The sequence below is a fragment of the Pipistrellus kuhlii genome, unplaced genomic scaffold, assembly GCF_014108245.1.
Source record: "Pipistrellus kuhlii isolate mPipKuh1 unplaced genomic scaffold, mPipKuh1.p scaffold_m20_p_9, whole genome shotgun sequence".
Taxonomy (NCBI): domain Eukaryota; kingdom Metazoa; phylum Chordata; class Mammalia; order Chiroptera; family Vespertilionidae; genus Pipistrellus; species Pipistrellus kuhlii.
Window position 1 is genome coordinate 27,609,940 of NW_023425595.1, and position 19,433 is coordinate 27,629,372.

The 19,433-nt window shown below is 49.7% G+C and overlaps 1 protein-coding gene across 1 annotated transcript in view; it reads right to left on the reverse strand.

Moving 5' to 3' along the window:
• Positions 1-208: 208 nt before the first annotated feature.
• SWAP70 (switching B cell complex subunit SWAP70) overlaps positions 209-19,433 on the reverse strand; it is a 66,211-nt gene continuing 46,986 nt past the window's right edge. Inside the window, exons 6-12 of the mRNA XM_036427306.2 lie at positions 17,835-17,943; positions 14,512-14,693; positions 11,216-11,323; positions 10,260-10,426; positions 3,694-3,892; positions 1,854-1,950; positions 209-1,501 (exon numbers count right to left, since the gene is read on the reverse strand). Coding sequence (XP_036283199.1) covers positions 1,395-1,501; positions 1,854-1,950; positions 3,694-3,892; positions 10,260-10,426; positions 11,216-11,323; positions 14,512-14,693; positions 17,835-17,943 — 969 coding nt within the window. The 3' untranslated portion in view covers positions 209-1,394. The remainder of the gene's footprint in view (positions 1,502-1,853; positions 1,951-3,693; positions 3,893-10,259; positions 10,427-11,215; positions 11,324-14,511; positions 14,694-17,834; positions 17,944-19,433) is intronic.

Sequence of the window (19,433 nt, forward strand, 5' to 3'; positions counted from 1 at the left end):
GACTCAAGACACCGAACACAAGGCCAAGGTCAACTCAGGGGCAACTCTGGTGTGAGGCCCACACTCCTCACCCAGCGTGTCCAGGGAATGCCCCTCTCCCCAGCTCATCTCCTTGTATGAAAACACACACACGCAAACACACACACACACACACACACACACACACACACCTCCAGGGTCCTATAATTAAATCAGTTTTAAATGTATCTTGTTCTGGGGGGGGTGTGTTTTTTTATTTTCTTAAAAGTCCATTTTTTAAAAAATCATACAAAATATGTTTAATATATCTTAGAAAATTAGCAAAAAAATTGTAAGATTGTTCAGCATATTACATTGTACATTTAGGTGAGAATGTTTGAACATTTATAAATATTTTGTTTCCTCTCAAAATGGCATGTGACAAAAATACACTTTTAAAATGTTTTCCTATAAATGATCATAACGCCTGTGTATTAGGGAAAAGGCCCGAGTAGGACAAGCGTTCCCATACTCCTGAGACGCCCTGTACAGTAACAACCAAAGTAACACCGGGCTCCGTCAGCACGCTGACTGCCAAAACCATTGTAAATCAGAGGAGGAATTCAGCTACTCTCAAAATCTCATTCCAAATGGGATCCACTCAGTTCATCTACGGGCTTTGATCCCTAAATACAGCAGGTCCTTGAGTGACATCGTTTGGTGCAATCCCGTTTTGTTACCATGCTGAGGAGATACCAAGAACACTTAGCCCTGGCCTTGATGGATTAGCCTGCGGGAAAACTGGTTTTGCTGTATACGTCACTTCCCTTAGGTTCCAGCACTGTCCATAATGCTACTGAGGACTTACTGTGTGTGTCTGTTTAAAAAGGATGCCGACTGCCCAGACAGGCCCTGGAGCCAGAGGTAAGCCGGTGGCACCGAGCTTTACACAGACACCTGCTGCGGCCGCTCAGTCGAGGATCGGGCCAGCTGCTGGCTCCCGGCTCGGAGCAGGATGGTCAGGGCACCCCCGTGAACTGCCAGGAAACTGCCGATCTAGCTTAGACACCGGTACAGGGAGGAGGACATGTGCTGCAGAGGGAGGTGGCGGACCCGAGTCCACAGAGGTCCGAGCACCGGGGACCCAGAGCACCAGCCCGTCCCCCAGCAGGACGGGGCGACGCTGACGAGAATCGGAGGGGTTTCCAGGAGCGGCCGTTTTCAGAGAAAGAGTCTGTGAGGAGCTGGCAGTGTCGGCTTTTTCCTTCCCAGATGAGCCCTCATTTGCAGGAAGACGGCAGAGGCTTCCGCAGTGTCTGGACCGAACGGGAGGCTGAAGGGAGAGAGGTTAGAAGCAGCAAAGCCAGTTCCGTTTGCCTTCCGCACAAAGCCCTCCGGCTGCACGTGGCGGCGGCTGGACAGGGCCCGTCGCTCGGTCACTCGGTGCCCTTCTTCCCTTTCCAGCTCTTCTCGCGCTCCTCCAGCTCCGCCCGCGTGAAGGCGGCCGGGCCCCAGTGCGTGACGAGGTGGGGGTTTCTGGAACCTGGAAGACAAGCAGGCCTGAGACACAGGCAGGACCGTGTCCGCCCCGACGTGACCTGACCCCACCAGGCCTGTCCTGGGGCCGCCTCTGGAGGAGCGTCTGTGGGCCCAGCGGCCGGAGCACCGAGCTGTGCGCCGGGGAGCGCCGAGCTGTGCGCCGGGAAGCGCCCGCCTGCGGTCTGTCCGGGGGGCCAGGACGTCACAGACGCTCCCCTTCGACAGCGGGCTTCGTACACGGGGGCGGAAGAAGCTTCTTTATACGTCACTTTATATGTCCACAAGGAAACAGAGATAAACCGAACACACACACACACACACACACACACACACACACACACACACACGGCCCTCACCTGGCTCTATCAGGCGGATGAGCCCTTCGTGCTGGGCCACTTTGTCCTTCCAGCTCTTGGTCTTACTAGTGGCCATCTCCAGCTTCTGCTTAACCCCCTGGAACAGAGGAGGTTTCTGATTTGGCAACACACCCTGATAGATAAAGAGCCAAATAACTGGCCCCTCACCCTGATTGGTATGGCTCAGTGGGTAGAGCGTCAGCCTGTGGACTGAGGAGTCCCAGGGTCAATTCCGGTCAAGGGCATGTACCTTGGTTGCGGGCATATCCCCAATGGCGGGGACGAGGGGGGGGGGGGGGAGGTGTGTGCAGGAGGCAGCTGATCGATGTTTCTCTCTCATCCATGTTTCTAACTGTCTATCCCTCTCCCTTCCTCTCAATTAAAAATCAATAAAATATATTTTTTTAAACCGTTAAGTTTCTCCCAGAAGCTGCAGTTAAAAATAAATAAATAAAATAACTGGCCCCTTCGCATAAGCTCGGCTTTCTCTGTAAGTCACTCTAAGAAGCAGGAACCATCGCGCCCCCATTCGCAGGGAAAACTAGGATTCAGAGCAGTTGGGTGCCTGCCTGAGGTCACACCGAGGACCTCGCCCACACTGATGACAGGTGAGTGTCAAGTCCACCCTCCATTGCCCAGCACGGCTCCCGGGTAAGCCTCCCCCCAGCCGGCACCATCTCAGCTCTGTCAGCAGAGGGGGCTGAAGGGGGAGGGGGCGTGGCTTCCCAGTTCCACTGGGCTCTTCTCAGCGGCTCCCGTGGCACGTGGGACACCCGTGGGGCACCCCCAGGGGATTCAGCAGTCCCTCCTGGTGGCAGCTCTGGCCAGGGCCCCGGAGGCAGCCCCCAGTGAGGTCGGGGGGCACAGCACCCCGCCCAGCCCTGGGCTGATGGGGACCCTCCAGGCCTGTCCTTCCTGGGTGCTCTGCCTCAGTCCTGCACCTGCCGTCCCCATGTTCTCAGAGTTTTCCTTCTCGCTTCATAGGTAATCCGGTTATAGTTAATACTTGTTTATATTAAATTTCCCCCATTCCCGTTACTGTGTGGGTTCCGTCTCCTGAGTGGACTCTAACTGACACGCCTCACCGCCTTTTTCTTCCTTCCAGCTAAGCAAAATTCTTACTTCGGCTTCTTGCCGCTGAGCAAATGTTCTCTTATTTTAAAAAAGCTTGTTTGCCGAAACCAGTTTGGCTCAGTGAATAGAGCGTCGGCCTGCGGACTGAAAGGTCCCAGGTTCCATTCTGATCAAGAGCATGTACATTGGTTGCGGGCACATCCCTTATGGGGGGTGTGCAGGAGGCAGCTGATCGATGTATCTCTCTCATCGATGTTTCTAGCTCTCTATCTCTCTCCCTTCCTCTCTGTGAAAAATCAATAAAATATATATATTTTAAAAATAAAATAAAAAAGCTTGTTTGCCCGGCCAGAGTGGCTGAGGGGATAGAGCGTCCACCTGCAGACTGAAGGGTCCTGGGTTCGATTCTGGTCAAGGGAATGCACCTCAGTTGCAGGGGCAACCAACAGATGTGGCTCTCACACCAATGTCTCTCTCTCTGTCTGTCTGTCTCTCTGTCCCTCTCTCTCTCACCCTCCGTCCCACTCTCGCTAAAAATCAATGGAAACATCCTGGGTGAGGATTAACAACAAAACAAAAGGCCTGTTTTTAACCATTTAAATGCACATTTGACTCTGGGGAGGGAGGGCATGTATGGGAGTTGGGGGGGGGGGTGGAGATTGGTAAGGTATGTATACATATAATACCTTAATAAAATGGAAAAAATAAAAATAATAAATAATAAATAAATAAATAAATAAATGCGCATTTGCCGGGAGGGAGGTACCTCGTACTGCTCCAGCGCCTGCTTCCGCTCCAGCTCCAGCTGCTCCAGCTGCGCCATGGCCTCCTGCAGGGCCCGCTCCTTCATGACGCGCTGGTTCTCCAGCTCCTGCTTCTCGGCCTCCGTCGTCTCGATGGCCTGCTGCTGCTCCAGGTGCCACCGCTCCAGCTCCGCCCGCTTGGAAGACTCCTCCTCCAGCAACCTGCAAGGGGAGTGCAGGGCCGTGGGCCGGGCCTCCACACCCGTCCCCCGTGACGAGGCACCCAGCCAGGAGAGACTCTCGGGTCGCCTGTCCGCCTCTCTCCTGCTGCAAGGAGGGAGCTCGGGCCCAGAGCGGCCCACGCCTCCCGCTCCAAACTGTCTCACCCTCTTTTGGAAAAAAAATTAATGGCACTGAAGGAGGCTCACTGTGCCTCGAGCTGGGCCAACAGTTGCGTGCACTCCTAGTTAACCTTCACAATACGCTGACGATGAAGACAGTGAGGCACAAAGGTGAAGGGGCCTCACCCAGGGCACTGGCCTGGCAGGTGGCAGGGCCCCGTTCTGGAATTTCCCTGGTTCCTCCAGCATTCAAACATCTCTCATCTGTAAAAACCTATCACAGAGGGAAAGGCTGATAAACTAACGAAGGTGAGGGCAGAAGAAACTAACAAGAGGTGGAATAATAAGAAACCATTTACTAAACCATTAGTACACGCCAAGCACGTCACCTTCATCATCATCAACCCCACCAACAAGGCGCTGTCCCTTCTCCGTTACACGTGAAGCCACTGAAAAGCCAACTACACACGTAGCCATGGGCTCCAACCCAGGTCTGTGTGGCTCCAAATCCTATATAATGAAAGGCTAATATGCAAATAGACCAAACAAAACAGCAGAACTGGAACAACCGAACAACTGGTCACTATGACGTGTGCTGACCACCAGGGGGTGTGCGCAGAACATGGAGGGCGTCGCCATGGCGGGACGGTGGAGCAGGTGTGTGTGGGGGGGGGGCACCAAAATGGGGTGCTGGTCGCTGTCATCAGGGGTGAGCCTCTGGTGGTTACTGAAAATTATTTGCTCCCACACGCCACAGTCCCACCCAGCCCTCACACCTGCTGCTGGTGCCAGCTCCGCTGCCAGTGCTGGAGCCACTGCTCGCACCCAATGCCAGCCCTGATCACTCGGCACGGTTAGTGAGGTGAGCAGTGGCTGCCAACCCCAATCGCCCCTGAGGGCTTCTCCACTGCCCCCTGCTCCTGAGGGGCGATCAGAGCAGCAGCCGCCGCTTGCACCCACTGCTGGCACCAGCCCCAGTTGCTCCGTGCCATCAGCATCGCGGGTGCAGGCGGGGCCGGCACTGTCTGTACGTGGGAAAAGTGGCAGCAGCGGGAGCAGGGCTGCAGGCAGACAGGGACGAGGGGGGTGGGGCTGCAGTGGGAGGGGCCAGATGGGAGCACAGAGGGTGGGCCAAGCCCCGCCCCTGTGCCCACTGCAGCCTCATGGCCCACAGTTCCTTTTAAGGTGCACGAATTTGTGCACTGGGCCCCTACTGTTACTCTAACAGGCTACCTGTCTGAGAACTCTCAGATACTTAGGTATTTAAAGCAACTAAACCAACAGACAACCCAAACCTGTACCCAAAGTACAGACACTGGTCAGATGCCAGCCCAGGACGGGACGCACCTCCAGCGCCTGGACCATCAGTCACAAACCACACAGAGGCCAGTCTCTGCCCCAGAACGTCTGCTCTTCTAAAACCAACACAAAGGAAGTAAAGGAACAGCTCCACACCCCTTATCTGAGACCCTCCCCCACAACTGCCCCATCCTAACCCCAACCACAGCTCTGTCAAAATTCCCTCTACAACATCCTGCGAGGTGGTTACCCAACTCGGCTCGGATGCCGGGTGTGATGGGCCCCTCGGCGCTTTGTAGACTGGAGGCCAGTTGCCTTATTCCTTGGAAAGGTCTCCCTCCGCGAAGATGGCCCTCCCGCCTCCCATCCCCAGCTCCACAAAGACCAGGCGGTGCCCCCTCGGTGTCTCCTGGGCTGCGATGGGCACACACTGCGTGTGGTCTGACCAGCACAGTCTATTCCCGTGCTCGCGTGGACCTATGCCCCCTGTGTGGACTGTTCTTGATGCCGGGTCACAGCGGTGAACGAGACTGGCAGGGCCTGCGTCTTCGGCCCAGGGAGAAGGACGGAGGGGGTGGACACTGGCAGCGTGTAGGCGGCCAGCATCAGAATCCCCTTCACCCGTCTAGAGACCCTGGCACTGCCGGTGTCTTGATGGAAAGCAGGCACATCTCCCGCTACAGAAGCCGGAGGCGACACCTGCTCCCCCTGCCCCTTGTCCGCCGAGGCGTGGCTAAGCAGCTGCCCTCCGGGACCTTTGTCTCTGAGGAACGGACAGAGGCGGGAGGGAACTCACCGTGGCAGCAATACCCACGACCCAGTGGTGGCAGGAGCAACCACCGGCACGGTGCCCATGCCAGCACCACGGGCCTCCTGATGGGACTCTCCCGTGGCCTGGTGTGGGCGGGCGTTTGGTCCCTGCCTGGGCTCCAGGCCTGGCCACCTGCTGCTCCGTGGAACTGGTGAGCCACTTAAGAACCTTCCATGGGATCGTTTTATTATTTTAGCTAATGCAAGTTGGTTTCTGTGGCTTGCAAACAAGCCCCTGACCGAAGAATCTAAGCTCTCTGTTTCCTCATTTACAGAAAATCAAAGGTTTGCCGGTGCATTAAACGTGACAATGCGCGTAAGGTATTAGGACAGTACCTATCACGTAGAAAATGCTGACTGAAGCAGCTTTTGTTATTACGGAGAAATTATTGCCTCATTAGCTCTGGATTCTCACATTCACTGAGGCATCTGAGAGTAGGTGAGGCTTTTGGCAGTCACATCACAAAAAAGTAAAACTTCGAGTCTTTTCAAATAAATTTCTATTCAGCCAGGTCCCCTGGACCCTGTACTTGCTCTGTTAATATATATTTTTTAATTTTTTTAAAATTTATTTCAGCAAGGAAGGGAGAGGGAGAATGGAAACATCAATGATGAGAGAGAATCATTGATCAGCTGCCTCCAGCACACCCCACACTGGGGACTGAGCCCCCAACCCAGGCATGTGCCCTGACCAGGAATCTAACCGTGACCTCTTGGTTCATAGGTTGAGGCTCAACCACTGACCCACGCCAGCTGGCTTCTGTCGCTATTGTAAACTGTCTTCTTGGTATCAAACCATCATTCCAGCTGGTCAGTATCTTTTGAAGAATTCTTATTTTTACATTCTACATATTATCTCTCTTCCTCATCTGCAAACGAGATAAAGGAACAGAAGCCAACACTCGGAGTGACTAGCAAACGCCAGGCCTTCCACCAGCAGTCTGCATGCATTATCTCGTGTCATCTCCTCAGCCCTGCAAGGCTGGCAGTTAGCCTTCGTCTATCGATGAGGAACTGAAGGCGCAACGCGGTGAAATGGCTTTTCTAAAGCTGCACGGCTAAAAAGCAGCGGAGAACCAAACCCAGAGCTCGGCTCCTCACCGCCTTCACAACACGGAAAGTATCACACGTGGAAAAGACTGTTGCTCCGAGAGGCCCCAGTGAGTCGAACTTGGGTCCATTTACTCACAAAATACCGTGGGCGCCTGTCCTGTGCCAGGCACGGCACCAGCTGCTGAGACGGCAGACCTGACTGTGTGGGTTCCACCTCCTGAGTGGACTCTAATGGTACGCCTCACCGCCTTTCTCTCTGAGGAACCCACACAGTCTAGTAGTCATACGTAGTGGGTGGAAGTCATAATGGGACAGGTTATGGCTCAGCCTCAAGAACGCTCCAATAGTTGGGATTTCCCAATGTCAACGGAACCGTTTTCTTGTGAGTTCCCATTCAGAAGAGGCTATCAACCTACAGGTTACACATCAAAAAAAAAAACTTTAATTTTAATGTATCAAGAAATTGGCAAGACCCAGATGGCTCAAGTCTAAGTTCTTGTACTTAAACACTTTACTACCATGTAAAGCATCCTGGGGAGCCTGGCCGGAGTGGCTCGGCGGTGGAACATCGGCCCCAGACCAAGAGGTCGCTGGATGGATTCCAGTCAGGGCACATGCCTGGGTGGTGGGCTCGGTCCCCAGGGAGGCAGGAGGCAGCCAATTAGTGATGTTCCTCTCTCGTCAATGTTTCTATCCGTCCCTCTCCCTTCCTCTCTAAAATCAATGAAGAAAACATATTTAAAAATAAAAATAAATAAAGTATCTCTGAGGAAATACTGAGCTAATGTTAAGACAATCCAGTGGAAGAATGAGATGCCAACTATCCCAAGAATGAAAATATTGCCAGAAGAAAGGGCAGAGGATTAACTAAAAAGCCCTCAACATATGCCCTTCACCTAAGGTAGTTTCATTTCCTCAGAGGGAGACGTAAGTGTTCCTATCTCATCTCCATGAGCATTTCCCTTGATTTGCTACCGAGAAAGGCCTATGGGAGTGGGAGCAAGGAGAAAGCCCCCTTTGCCAATCTGACAAAATGACCCTCTGAACCAGGCCCCGCCTTCCGGACTGGCCGTGCTTAAAAATGACCACCAGAGGGCGTCCGTTTATCCATTTCAATTTCCAAAAACTAAGTTGAAAGAAAAATAAAGTAATAAAATAATTATATTCATAAAGTGGCCTTTGCACATCAAGAAAAAGTTAATTTTTGAGCAGTAATTTCAGTTTATTTGGTGCAAATCTGTACATATGTAATAGCTACATTTGCATTCAGAAGGTTGAAACCACTTTGCTATGGACTTAAATCAGAATATACAAAATAATTAGCCAGAGTTTTTTAAATAACAATACTCATTCCTGGGTCCTACCCACAGATATTTTGATTCAGTAAATGAGGGACAGGCCCTAAGTGTTGTATTTATTTTTTTTTAAACTTTACAGGTGATTCTAATATTTACCACTAAAAGCCAAAAGTTTTATCCAAAATTACCCCTTAAAGAGGACTCATTTAATAAATACAAAATAACTAATCTATAATAATAAAAGCATACTATGCTAATTAGACCAGACATCCTTCTGGATGACCTTCTGGACAAAGCCCGGGTCCCAGATGCTGGAGGGAAGCTGGTGCAGGCAGCCGAGGGAAGGAAGGCAAATTTCTGCATGATTTTCGTGCGTTGGGCCTCTAGTATTTTAATACATTTCTAGAGATATCTGGTTCCCTCTGTGATCGAATCTCTGCTGTGTTATAATCAACCTCTCTCAAAACTGAGGGGAAGTAAAATATAGATCATAGCTCACCTGTTAATTCTCTGCACAGGGTAACCTATAATCCCCCAACACACCAGAAATTATAAAGAGGCCAAATCCATCTTGTGCCCGTAGAATGCCTCTCCATGGAAGTCACATGGGACTCAAACCTTCCCAGTAAGTGAACCTTGTGCCAACGTCACTGCCAATGGCGACGGGGTGGCAGTTCTAAGAATCTAGTTAACATCACGGGACACTGAGCACACACCTGTGGGACTGAAAAGGCCAGGCAACATGTGAAGCATTTGATTTTTCTACTCAGAAGACAATTTTCCCTTAACAGAATTGAAATTTTCAAAACCTATTTATTTTTAAAGCCATTTTGGCAAAGCATACGATGGAGACCTCCTCTCTTCTCTTCCTGCCTAAATATTAAGCCAGCCTCCCCTGCCGCTCCACAGAATAGCAGCCATAGCAGCCTGGGGGACCTGCCCCGGGCCGCCCGCCGCTGTTCCCCGAGGCGGAGGCACAGCCGAAGCCCGCGCACCCGCGCTGCCCGGCGGGCCACCGCAGTCGACGCTCTCCGGGCGGACAAGAATCTCAAAAGAACACAAGTGGGGAAGAGAGTGGAGAGCTCCAACCTCACGTTCAGGTCTTCCCTCTACCCCGTCCTCCTGCTGCTGCTGCAAAGACCAAAATCCCAGAGTTCTCATCCAAGCACATGACTATCATAAATACAATAGTACACCTGACTCTGCAAGCTCTAAGCAGGGGTGCGGAACCTTTTTTGCTGCCAGGGGCCATTTGGATATTGATAACATCATCCACTTAATATAATTCACTTAATATAAAGGTATGTTGCAATGACAAAAGCTCCTAGGTTTATTGAATTTCAGACCAAATGATTCCACGGGCTTTGTACGGCCCAGGGGCCAGACGTGCCCCACCCCTGCTCTACGGGAAAAGACGGTCTAGCTTTAAGAAGTTCTAAAAGTAAGATTCTGAATAACAATTATTTAAAGAATCTCACTAATCCTGAATGACCAACCGAAAACTGCTTATTTCCTCCTCGTCCCCCCAAAGCGGCTGCGACGCTGCCGTGAAGCAGGCCCGTCTCCACGCCAAGGGCCCTTCTCTGGTCCGGAGCATGCCGGCGAGGCCAGGGTCCCGCCAGAGCGGCCCCTGGGCATTCTAGCGGGGCACCCCATCCAGCACCCCCAGCGCCCGGCCTGAGAACAGACCACACAGCCACCGCGCCTCCAGGTCTCTCCCATCCAGCACCCCCTCCCTCTCCACCAGCGGGAGTCACTGCGGACACCGTGCAAAGGCGAATGTGGTACCTGGCCTGAAGCTTCCGCACCATCTCCTCGTCTTGCCGGGCCTGCCGCTCGTCCTCCAGGGCCTCCTGCAGCTGCAGGTACATGTCCTCCAGCTCCCGCACACGCTGCAGGTACTGCTCCAGCTCATTGGACTTCTGGGCAACCTGCTCTTCCATCTGCTGTCGGATCTGACGGGAGAAAGGGGCCACGTTCACAAGCAGGCGGGCCCCACCCTCAGGGAGACCCTCCCACGCCGCCACCACCAGCCCAGCAGGATGGGGGGGGCCTGCCCTCCATCCTTGACGGCAGCATAGAGGCACCGGGCACCACCCTCCCAATACCAACCCCAGAACCACACCCAGAGAGTCCGGGACAAAAACTACACGCATGCACAGAAGTCGGTTTTCAGCTCTCAAAAGAAATTTCAATGTTGATATTTGGCTCTGTTGACTAATGGGTTTGCCGACCACTGCCTTAAATGAATCTGAGCTGCTGAGGGCAACAGACCAGAATCCGTGTTTTCATGATTCCGGGACCTCGGGCTCGGCGCATTACAGAGGGGAAATGTCATGGAACCGAGGTGCACTTTTACCACGGCTATCTATCTCCCATGCCAGGACACGTTGGGAAGGAAAAGGGATGCTGGTGATACTGATCCCAGGATGGGCAGAGACTGTCCCAGTCACCCTGACCACAGCCCTCCTCACCCCCTTCCTTAAATTTCCGCTTCGGGGTCTTGGAAGCCAGGTTCACGTCTTTTACCTTTGCATCCTGGGCTCGGTGCCCAGCACACAGAAGGTGCTCAGTAAACCGACAACAGGTGAACGAACAGACACACAACTTCCCCCAAAGCCCACGCAAGCCAGCAGCAGAGCCACGCTGACACACGGCCCCCCTGCAGCCCCGCCGGCCCTCGCCCACCCCCAGCCGGGCTCCGGGAGCAGCGCCCGCAGCATCCCCCGGCGGGCGGGCCTCACCAGCTTCTCCCGCTCCAGCTCCGTGCTGAACCGGGCCTGCAGCTCCACCTGCGTCTCCAGGCGTTTCTTTTCCTCTTCTGCTGCCCGAGAGGCCGCTTCTTCCAGTTTCTACCCGATCGAAAGCCACCCGCAGAAATGCATTTGGAGAGAGAAATGGTCACACTTAAACACGTGCGAGAATCCAAGCCTCCTTAATGTCCCATAGACACAGCGCAAAACTGTTGGATCTGCTAGACTTCCATGCCAATAATTTTCCCAGTTAACATACAAAACAAATTAGCTAAATCAGTGACTGCTGATAAGTCTGACCAGCGTTTTGCAATGGAGCCACTGAGTCACATTCACTTGCAAATGCATTCATGAGGTCTGAGACCTGCTGCCTGGGTTCGTACTGTACAGAATTGTCACATTATTCCTTAAACCTTACGAGAGCCCGACTCCCAGGAGCTCCACACTCCCTTTCCCAGTGAAACGACGATTAAAAACAACCACCTAAGCCGAAACCAGTTTGGCTCAGTGGACAGAGCATCGGCCTGAGGACTGAAAGGTCCCGGGTTCGATTCCAGTCAAGGGCATGTACCTTGGTTGCAGGCACATTCCCAGTAGGGGGTGTGCAAGAGGCAGCTGATCGATAATTCTCTCATCGATGTTTCTAACTCTATCCCTCTCACTTCCTCTCTGTGAAAATCAATAAAATATATTAAAAAAAAAAAAAAACAAAAAAAACAACCATGTAAGCCCGGCCTCAGTGGCTCAGTAGTTGAGCCTTTACCTATGAACCAGAGGCCAGAGGTTTGATTCACGGTCGGGGCACGTGCCTGGGTTGGGAGCTCAATCCCAAACAGGGGCTATAAAAGAGGCAGCCGATCAATGATTCTCTCTCATCATTGATGTTTTTATCTATCTCTCCCTCCCTCTTCCTCTCTGGAGTCAATAACAATACAAATAAAAATAAATCTATGAAGCTATGTAATAAGAAAGCTGTCCAAGTGGCCTAGGCCCTGTCACCTCAGGCGAGCACTCACATGACAGAGCAGGCAGGGAGCCCTACATGCTACTGGGAGGCCAAGTTCAACGGAACTTAAAAGGACACCAGATGGATGAATTTCAAATGCACGATGCCAAGTGAAAGAACTCATGAAAACAAACATGCTGACTTATTCCATTTATATGAGGATTTGGAAAAGGCCAAAATACACAGGAACAGAACAGATGGGTGGTTTCCAGGGGTTGGGGTGAGGGGAAGGTCTGAATACAAGGAGCAGAGTGAGGAAATCCTTTGGGTATTGGAGTTTGTCTGTATTCTGTCTGTGGTAGTTGCAAGAGTCTAGACGTGTATAAAAACTCACAAAACCAAACATAAACCACAAACTTGCTGTTCACAAATTTCTTTTAAAGACAGGACACAGGAGCTTCTAAACTACTGGCAATATTCTATCCTAACTCAGTTAGTACTTTCAGAAACAGTCGCTGTATTTGTACACACGTATTTCACGCTCTCCTTTGTAGGTGTGACCCGTTTCCTAAGTTATAAAGGGGGGGCACCGGGTCCGGGTCCCCACTCGTAACACCCACGCTCGCTGTGCACAGCGGGTGGGGGAGCAGCAATCTGCTGCGGGGCTCGTCCGAGCCTGTGAGGGGGGTTTTTAAAGAAGAATTACAACAGCGGGAGGAGGCGAGATGCAGGAGTGATTTGGGAAGAAGAGCAGCAAGACCTTAGAGCTGCTTTTATTTTTTTTTTATTTTTTTTTTATTTTTTTTTTATTGAGAGGAAGGGAGAGGGATAGAGAGCTAGAAACATCGATGAGAGAGGAACATCGACCAGCCGCCTCCTGCACACCCCCTACCGGGGATGTGCCCGCAACCAAGGTACATGCCCTTGACTGGAATCGAACCTGGGATCCCTCAGTCCCCAAGCCAACGTAGAGCTGCTTTTAGAAAGATGTGCTGGATAGGAACACAGCTATTTCTAAGATTGTATGTCCACATGGTTCTTAACATTGTCAAACTATATTAAAAAAAAACTCTTTGGGCCGAAACCGGTTTGGCTCAGTGGACAGAGCATCAGCCTGTGGACTGAAGGGTCCTGGGTTCGATTCTGGTCAGGGGCATGTACATTGGTTGCAGGCACATTCCCAGTAGGGGGTGTGCAAGAGGCAGCTGATGGATGATTCTCTCTCATCAATGTTTCTAGCTCTCTATCCCTCTCCCTTCCTCTCTGTAAGAAATCAATAAAAATATAAAATAAAAAAAATAAAAAAATAAAAAAAACTCTTTGGGAGTCCTCGAGGAGGAAGTCAGCATGAAGTGTGGCATTTCCCTGGGTTGCAGAGAGAGAATCGCACCAGGAAGGAGGGGCCTTATACTGATCCCGTTGTAATTAACCTCATTATGAACAACAGGAGAGGAGCAGAGGGAAGGCCAAGCACTATGGGCAGGTCCCGTGCAGCTTCGCCAGGAACGGCAGCTTTACACTCCGCAGGAGTCACTGGTCTGGTCTATTCCCTGCACATCTCCGGGGGAAGGAGTGGGGCTGATACAGAGACGCGGGCCCAGTGAAGTTTGGATGAAATAGGGAGGGTGCTTTCCTGTCAGTCACACCCAGGAACAGGTTATTGGCCAGAGTTGGCGTGGCCACTGCTACCGTGTTTCCCCGAAAATAAGACATCCTCCAAAAATAAGACCTACTTACAGGTTTCCTTCTGAGTGAAATATAAGGCGTCCCCCCAAAAAATAAGGCCCCCCCTAGGCTAAACATGAGAGATTTGGTCCACTGATTCTGAAAGAAATGGAGTCACAAGAAATTCACCAGGAAATTCAGGAATTGGATTGTTATGATGATATTCCAGAAGATGATGACATGATTGCCATTGAATAAATGAGTAGATTCTTGATACTGTAGGATTCACAGTTTGTCTGGTTTGTGTTGACAACTACCGTACTACCGTACCGTATACAGGTAATAGATTTCCTTTATTTTCATTTAACAATAAATGTGTACCGTATTCTTCTTCATGGGAAAATAAGACATCCCCTGAAAATAAGACCTAGCGCATCTTTGGGAGCAAAAATTAATATAAGACACTGTCTTGTTTTCGGGGAAACAGGGTATCACGCGTAGATTTGAGACACTTAACCCCCTAAACAAAGAAGTTCGCTCTCTTGTGCTCCTGCATTCCTGGCAATGTGCAGTAAGCTGGTCTTGGTAAAACCAAGCTCGGAAGTGAGGCAGCTGTGGCTTCTGCCCTGCAAAGAGCCGTCCGGGCCCAGCCCAGCGTGCGCGCCCCTCTCCTCACCTTCCTCACGGTCTCCAGCTCCCGCTGCTTGTTCTCGTTGGCGGCCTGGAGCTCCTTCATCTGCCGCTCCAGCTCCTCCTGCTCAGCCAGCAGCTTCTTCCGGCGTTCCCTCCGGCCCTGGCGGGCCTCTTTGTGCGGCGGGGGGCTGCCCAGCTTCAGCAGGTGGATGGTGGAGTGAATGGCTGTGAAAGGCGGGAGGAAGCGCAGGAAACGCCGTCACCCTGTGGGACCCTAACACGCCAATGGCACAGCGGGAAGAAAGCCAGACCGGCCTCCGGGTAGATTCTGACTCTGCCACCGAGGACCGGGGTGACCTTGAGCAAGTCACCGAGGTCACACCGTGGCTTGAGCATCGGTTTCCTCGTCTCTAAAATGAGAGAGATCACCTCTAAAGTCACTTTTAGCTGCAAAATTCCAAAATTATACATCTGTGCTTAAACAGATGCTTGAGTCAGGAACACCACACACGTGAAGAATTTATTTAAAACAACACTTTCAAATAAATTACGCTTTCAACTCCCTTCCCCATACTTCTCAAAAGGCTAAGATTTGGCCATAGTAAGGGCTCAGATTCAAAGTTCCGGTTATCTGATTTGCTACCTGCTGTGCTGTGTTTGCCAGACAACTGTGCCTTTTGAAACCGGCTCCTTTATCTCTGCTTCCTGAGATGTCAATAGCAGTTACCATTTATTGAATCTTGACTATATGTGTACCCTTTCCGTGCATTATCTAATTTTTAAATAAAACCAAATTTCTTTCCTGATGGTTTCAATTGTATAAATTTTTTTTAAAAATATATTTTATTGCCGAAACCGGTTTGGCTCAGTGGATAGAGCGTCGGCCTGCGGACTGAAGGGTCCCAGGTTCGATTCCGGTCAAGAGCATGTACTTTGGTTGCGGGCACATCCCCAGTAGGAGGTGTGCAAGAGGCAGCTGATCAATGATTCTCTCTCATTGATGTTTCTAACTCTCTATCCCTCTCTCTTTCTCTCTGTAAAAAATCAATAAAATATATTTAAAAAAAAAAAAAAAAATATATATATATATATATATATATATATATATATATATATATATTTTTTTTTTTTTTTATTTTTTTTTTACAGAGAGGAAGGGAGAGGGATAGAGTCAGAAACATCGATCAGCGCCTTCTGCACACCCCCTACTGGGAAAGTGCCCACAACCAAAGTACATGCTCTTGACCGGAATCGAACCTGGGACCCTTCAGTCCGCAGGCCGACGCTCTATCCACTGAGCCAAAGCGATTAGGGCTGTATAAATTTTTTTAATAGTTAATACTTTTGTTCAAATTCAAAAGCATGAAAGGACAGAGGAAGTCTCCCTCCTACTCCTATTTCCAAGTACCGGGTTCCCTCTCCACCGCAAACTACTGCTAACAGTCCCTTGTGCATCTTTCCTGAAACAGATTAAGAATATACAAGTAAATATGTATATACATCCTCCGCCTCCTTTTGACACAAGCAGGGGCATAGCACACCCTTCTGAGCCTTGGCTTTCTCATTTATCCTTGAGAGTTTTCATATCACTATACAAAGTACACTGCACAGTACCCCCCTGCGTAGCTGTACCATACTGTACTCAACCATTTCCCAATCAATGGACATTTAGGTTGCTTGCAACATATCACAAGCATTTCTGCAAGGCTGTGCCATCTTAAAAACATTAAATATCATTTTAAGTATAACTTCATTATCTAATTATTAACCTTTATAACAACCCCGGGGGGCAGTACTGTTACTGTTCCCATTCCCCAGGAGAGGAGAGCAGCTACGGAATTCATAACTCAGCCCACGTGACTCGGGGAAGAGAAGTCAAACCCAGTCAAACTCTTAAATCACATCAAAAAAGAGCACAACTTTCAATGTAATCTATTTTTGCCTGACCCTGAGGGTTTCCATGACTCTGATTAAATTTAGTTTTACATCCTGGCTCTAAAAATACTAGTTCTCTCAGGATACCCCTCAGCAACCTAGCCTTTCCCCCGGATAATCAGCCACCCCCGGGGCAGCAGGAGCCAGCCCAGACCTGACTAATGGTCACAAGGTCCAGACTACAGATAACATCTTGACCTCAGTTATGTTTCGGCTCCTGAGACCTAAAATGGAAATACCCCGCTCCCTTCCTGAGAGCCCAGACAGAGGGCCACCTGAGCAGACCTCAGACCTGTCCTCCAGACCCGAAGAAATGATTCATCACCCTTACCTCACCTCCAACCAGTCAGCTCCCAGCGCGACCTGAGCCCCCACCCCTCCGTGCCTTGTGATTTTTGCCCTAAATAATCTTACCCTATGTGCCACGGAGGTTTTTAGCGTTAGCTCCCCATCTCTGGATTGGTCACTTCAATATGAAACTATCTTTCTTTCTATACTGCAAACTCCTGCGCCTGCATGTGTTTGGGCCAGTCCACACAGGCACATGGACTCAAAAAAAAAAAAAAAAGGGGGGGGGGTGTCCCAGTAACATAACTAAGTCTAAGAATATCATATTCAGAATCTCCCCATCATTTAAAAAAAATCTAATATATAGTGTCTCATTCTTTGATGGTCACTTTAAAACTCTTCACAGTTTTTTTTTTAAATATATTTTATTGATTTTTACAGAGAGGAAAATAGAGGGATAGAGAGTTAGAAACATCGATGAGAGAGAATCATCGATCAGCTGCCTCTTGCACACCCCCTATTGGGGATGTGCCCGCAACCAAAGTACATGCCCTTGACCGGAATCACACCTGGGACCTTTCAGTCTGCAGGCTGATGTTCTATCCATTGAGCCAAACAGGTTTCGGCTCTTCATAGTTTTTAAAAGGGGAAATTCCACACTCTTCAAATAGTAGAAGTAAATAAGACTCAAAATGTCCAGTTTACAATTTTCCCGTAAGATGATTACAAAAATGAAATTGACTAAAAATTTGGAAACTGCTCTGGTTTGTTTTTCTTTAAGCTATCATGTTATACCCAGTACGAACACAGACAATGAGGGAACAAGGCCTTAGTATCTTTCATGAGCTTCAAAAATAGAAAGCCAGCCGAAACTGGTTTGGCTCAATGGATACAGCGTCGGCTTGGGGACTGAAAGGTCCCGGGTTCGATTCCGGTCAGGGGCATGTACCTTGGTTGCGGGCATATCCCCAGTAGGGGGTGTGCAAGAGGCAGCTGATCGATGACTCTCTCTCATTGATGTTTCTGACTCTCTGTCCCTCTCTCTTCCTCTCTGTACAAAATCAATAAAATACATTTAAAAAAAAAAAATAGAAAGCCAGAGCTTTCGAGTTATATCATGACCAACAGTAAAAGTCACCTTACCTTGAATCCACTCCTGCTTCTTCTTCTTATCGGAAGCACTAATCTCAAAGGTCTTATCAAGACACTTTATGAGAAAAAGGCATTTCTTTCCATCTTTGTCAGGCAAAGACTAAAACAGAAAGCTAAGTTAGTTCTTTTAAGATTTTTTTTTTTTTTTTTTTTTTTTTACAGAGAGAGGGGGGAGGGAAAAACATAGATTTCTGATGTTCCACTTATTTATGCATTCATTGGTTGCTTCTTGTATGTGCCTGACCCGGGATCCATCCCACAACCCTGGCACATCAGGCCCATGGTCAGCAAACCCATTAGTCCACAGAGCCAAATATCAACAGTACAGCGATTAAAATTTCTTTTGAGAGCCAAATTTTTTAAACTTAAACTTCTTCTAAGGCCACTTCTTCAAAATAGACTCGCCCAGGCCGTGGTATTTTGTGGAAGAGCCACACTCCAGGGGCCAAAGAGCTGCCTGTGGCTCGAGAGCCGCGGTTTGCCGACCATGGCTCTGACCAATGGAGCCACCTGGCCAAGGCTAAGATATTATTTTTTAAGTTTTTAAATTAAATTCCACCTTAATTATTTATACACATCTGGCTGAATTCAATGTCAATGGAAAATACCTCTAAATGCATTTCACTGATTCACTAATTCTATCCAATGGGCAACTTTATTTATGGGCACAGTGGCTCCTGATCAGCACACCAAACCCTGACGGGGAGAGCAGCCCCCTGATGGGGATGCCAGGCTGTGGGCTTCCCTAAGCGCAGGGACGCACTCTGAGCACGTCCCTGACAAGAACCCTGGGAGGCAGCCCTCAGAGTTCCTCCAGGTCCTCCCTCCCGTGAGCTAGGAGGCTGCTAAGCCAGAGTGATTCCCACACTGGCCAGAGGTGTGCCCTCCTCGCTCCGCACACCTGGAGTCAGTGCCGGCAAGCTGGGGCCCCTGCCCTACATCCCTACGAGGAGACCGGTATGGCTGTTGTAATCTTTGTGACTTCATGTTTAGCTGAGTCTTTAAAAAAAAAAAAAAAAACCCTTAATGGGCATTGCACACCCTAGAGCAATACCATTTCATATCGTTTATGAGAGAGATCGTAGGTATTCGAAATGTTCTCCAACAAAGACAGGCCCGGGAACAGTTCAGATACAAATACTCAAAAACGTATGTTCTCGAGGACTTCACTTCCTGACAGAATTAACAGTTATGAATAAGATGTACTGAAAGTCACTCAAAATATTCAAAGATATTGCTCACTGGCCGAAGCCGGTTTGGCTCAGTGGAAGAGCATCGGCCTGGGGACTGAGGGGTCCCGGGTTTGATTCCGGTCAAGGGCATGTGCATTGGTTGCGGGCACATTCCCAGTGGAGGGTGTGCAAGAGGCAGCTGGTCAATGTTTCTCTCTCATCGACGTTTCTAACTCTCTATCCCTCTCAATTCCTCTCTGTGTAAAATCAATAAAACATATTTAATTTAAAAAAATATTCAAAGATATTGCTCACTTCCTCTTCAGTTTTATTCACTGCACTCAAAATGGCCCAGAATTTCTGGAATGTTCATTATTTCAACTGATTTTTTTTTTTTGCTTTATTTTCTTTTGATGAC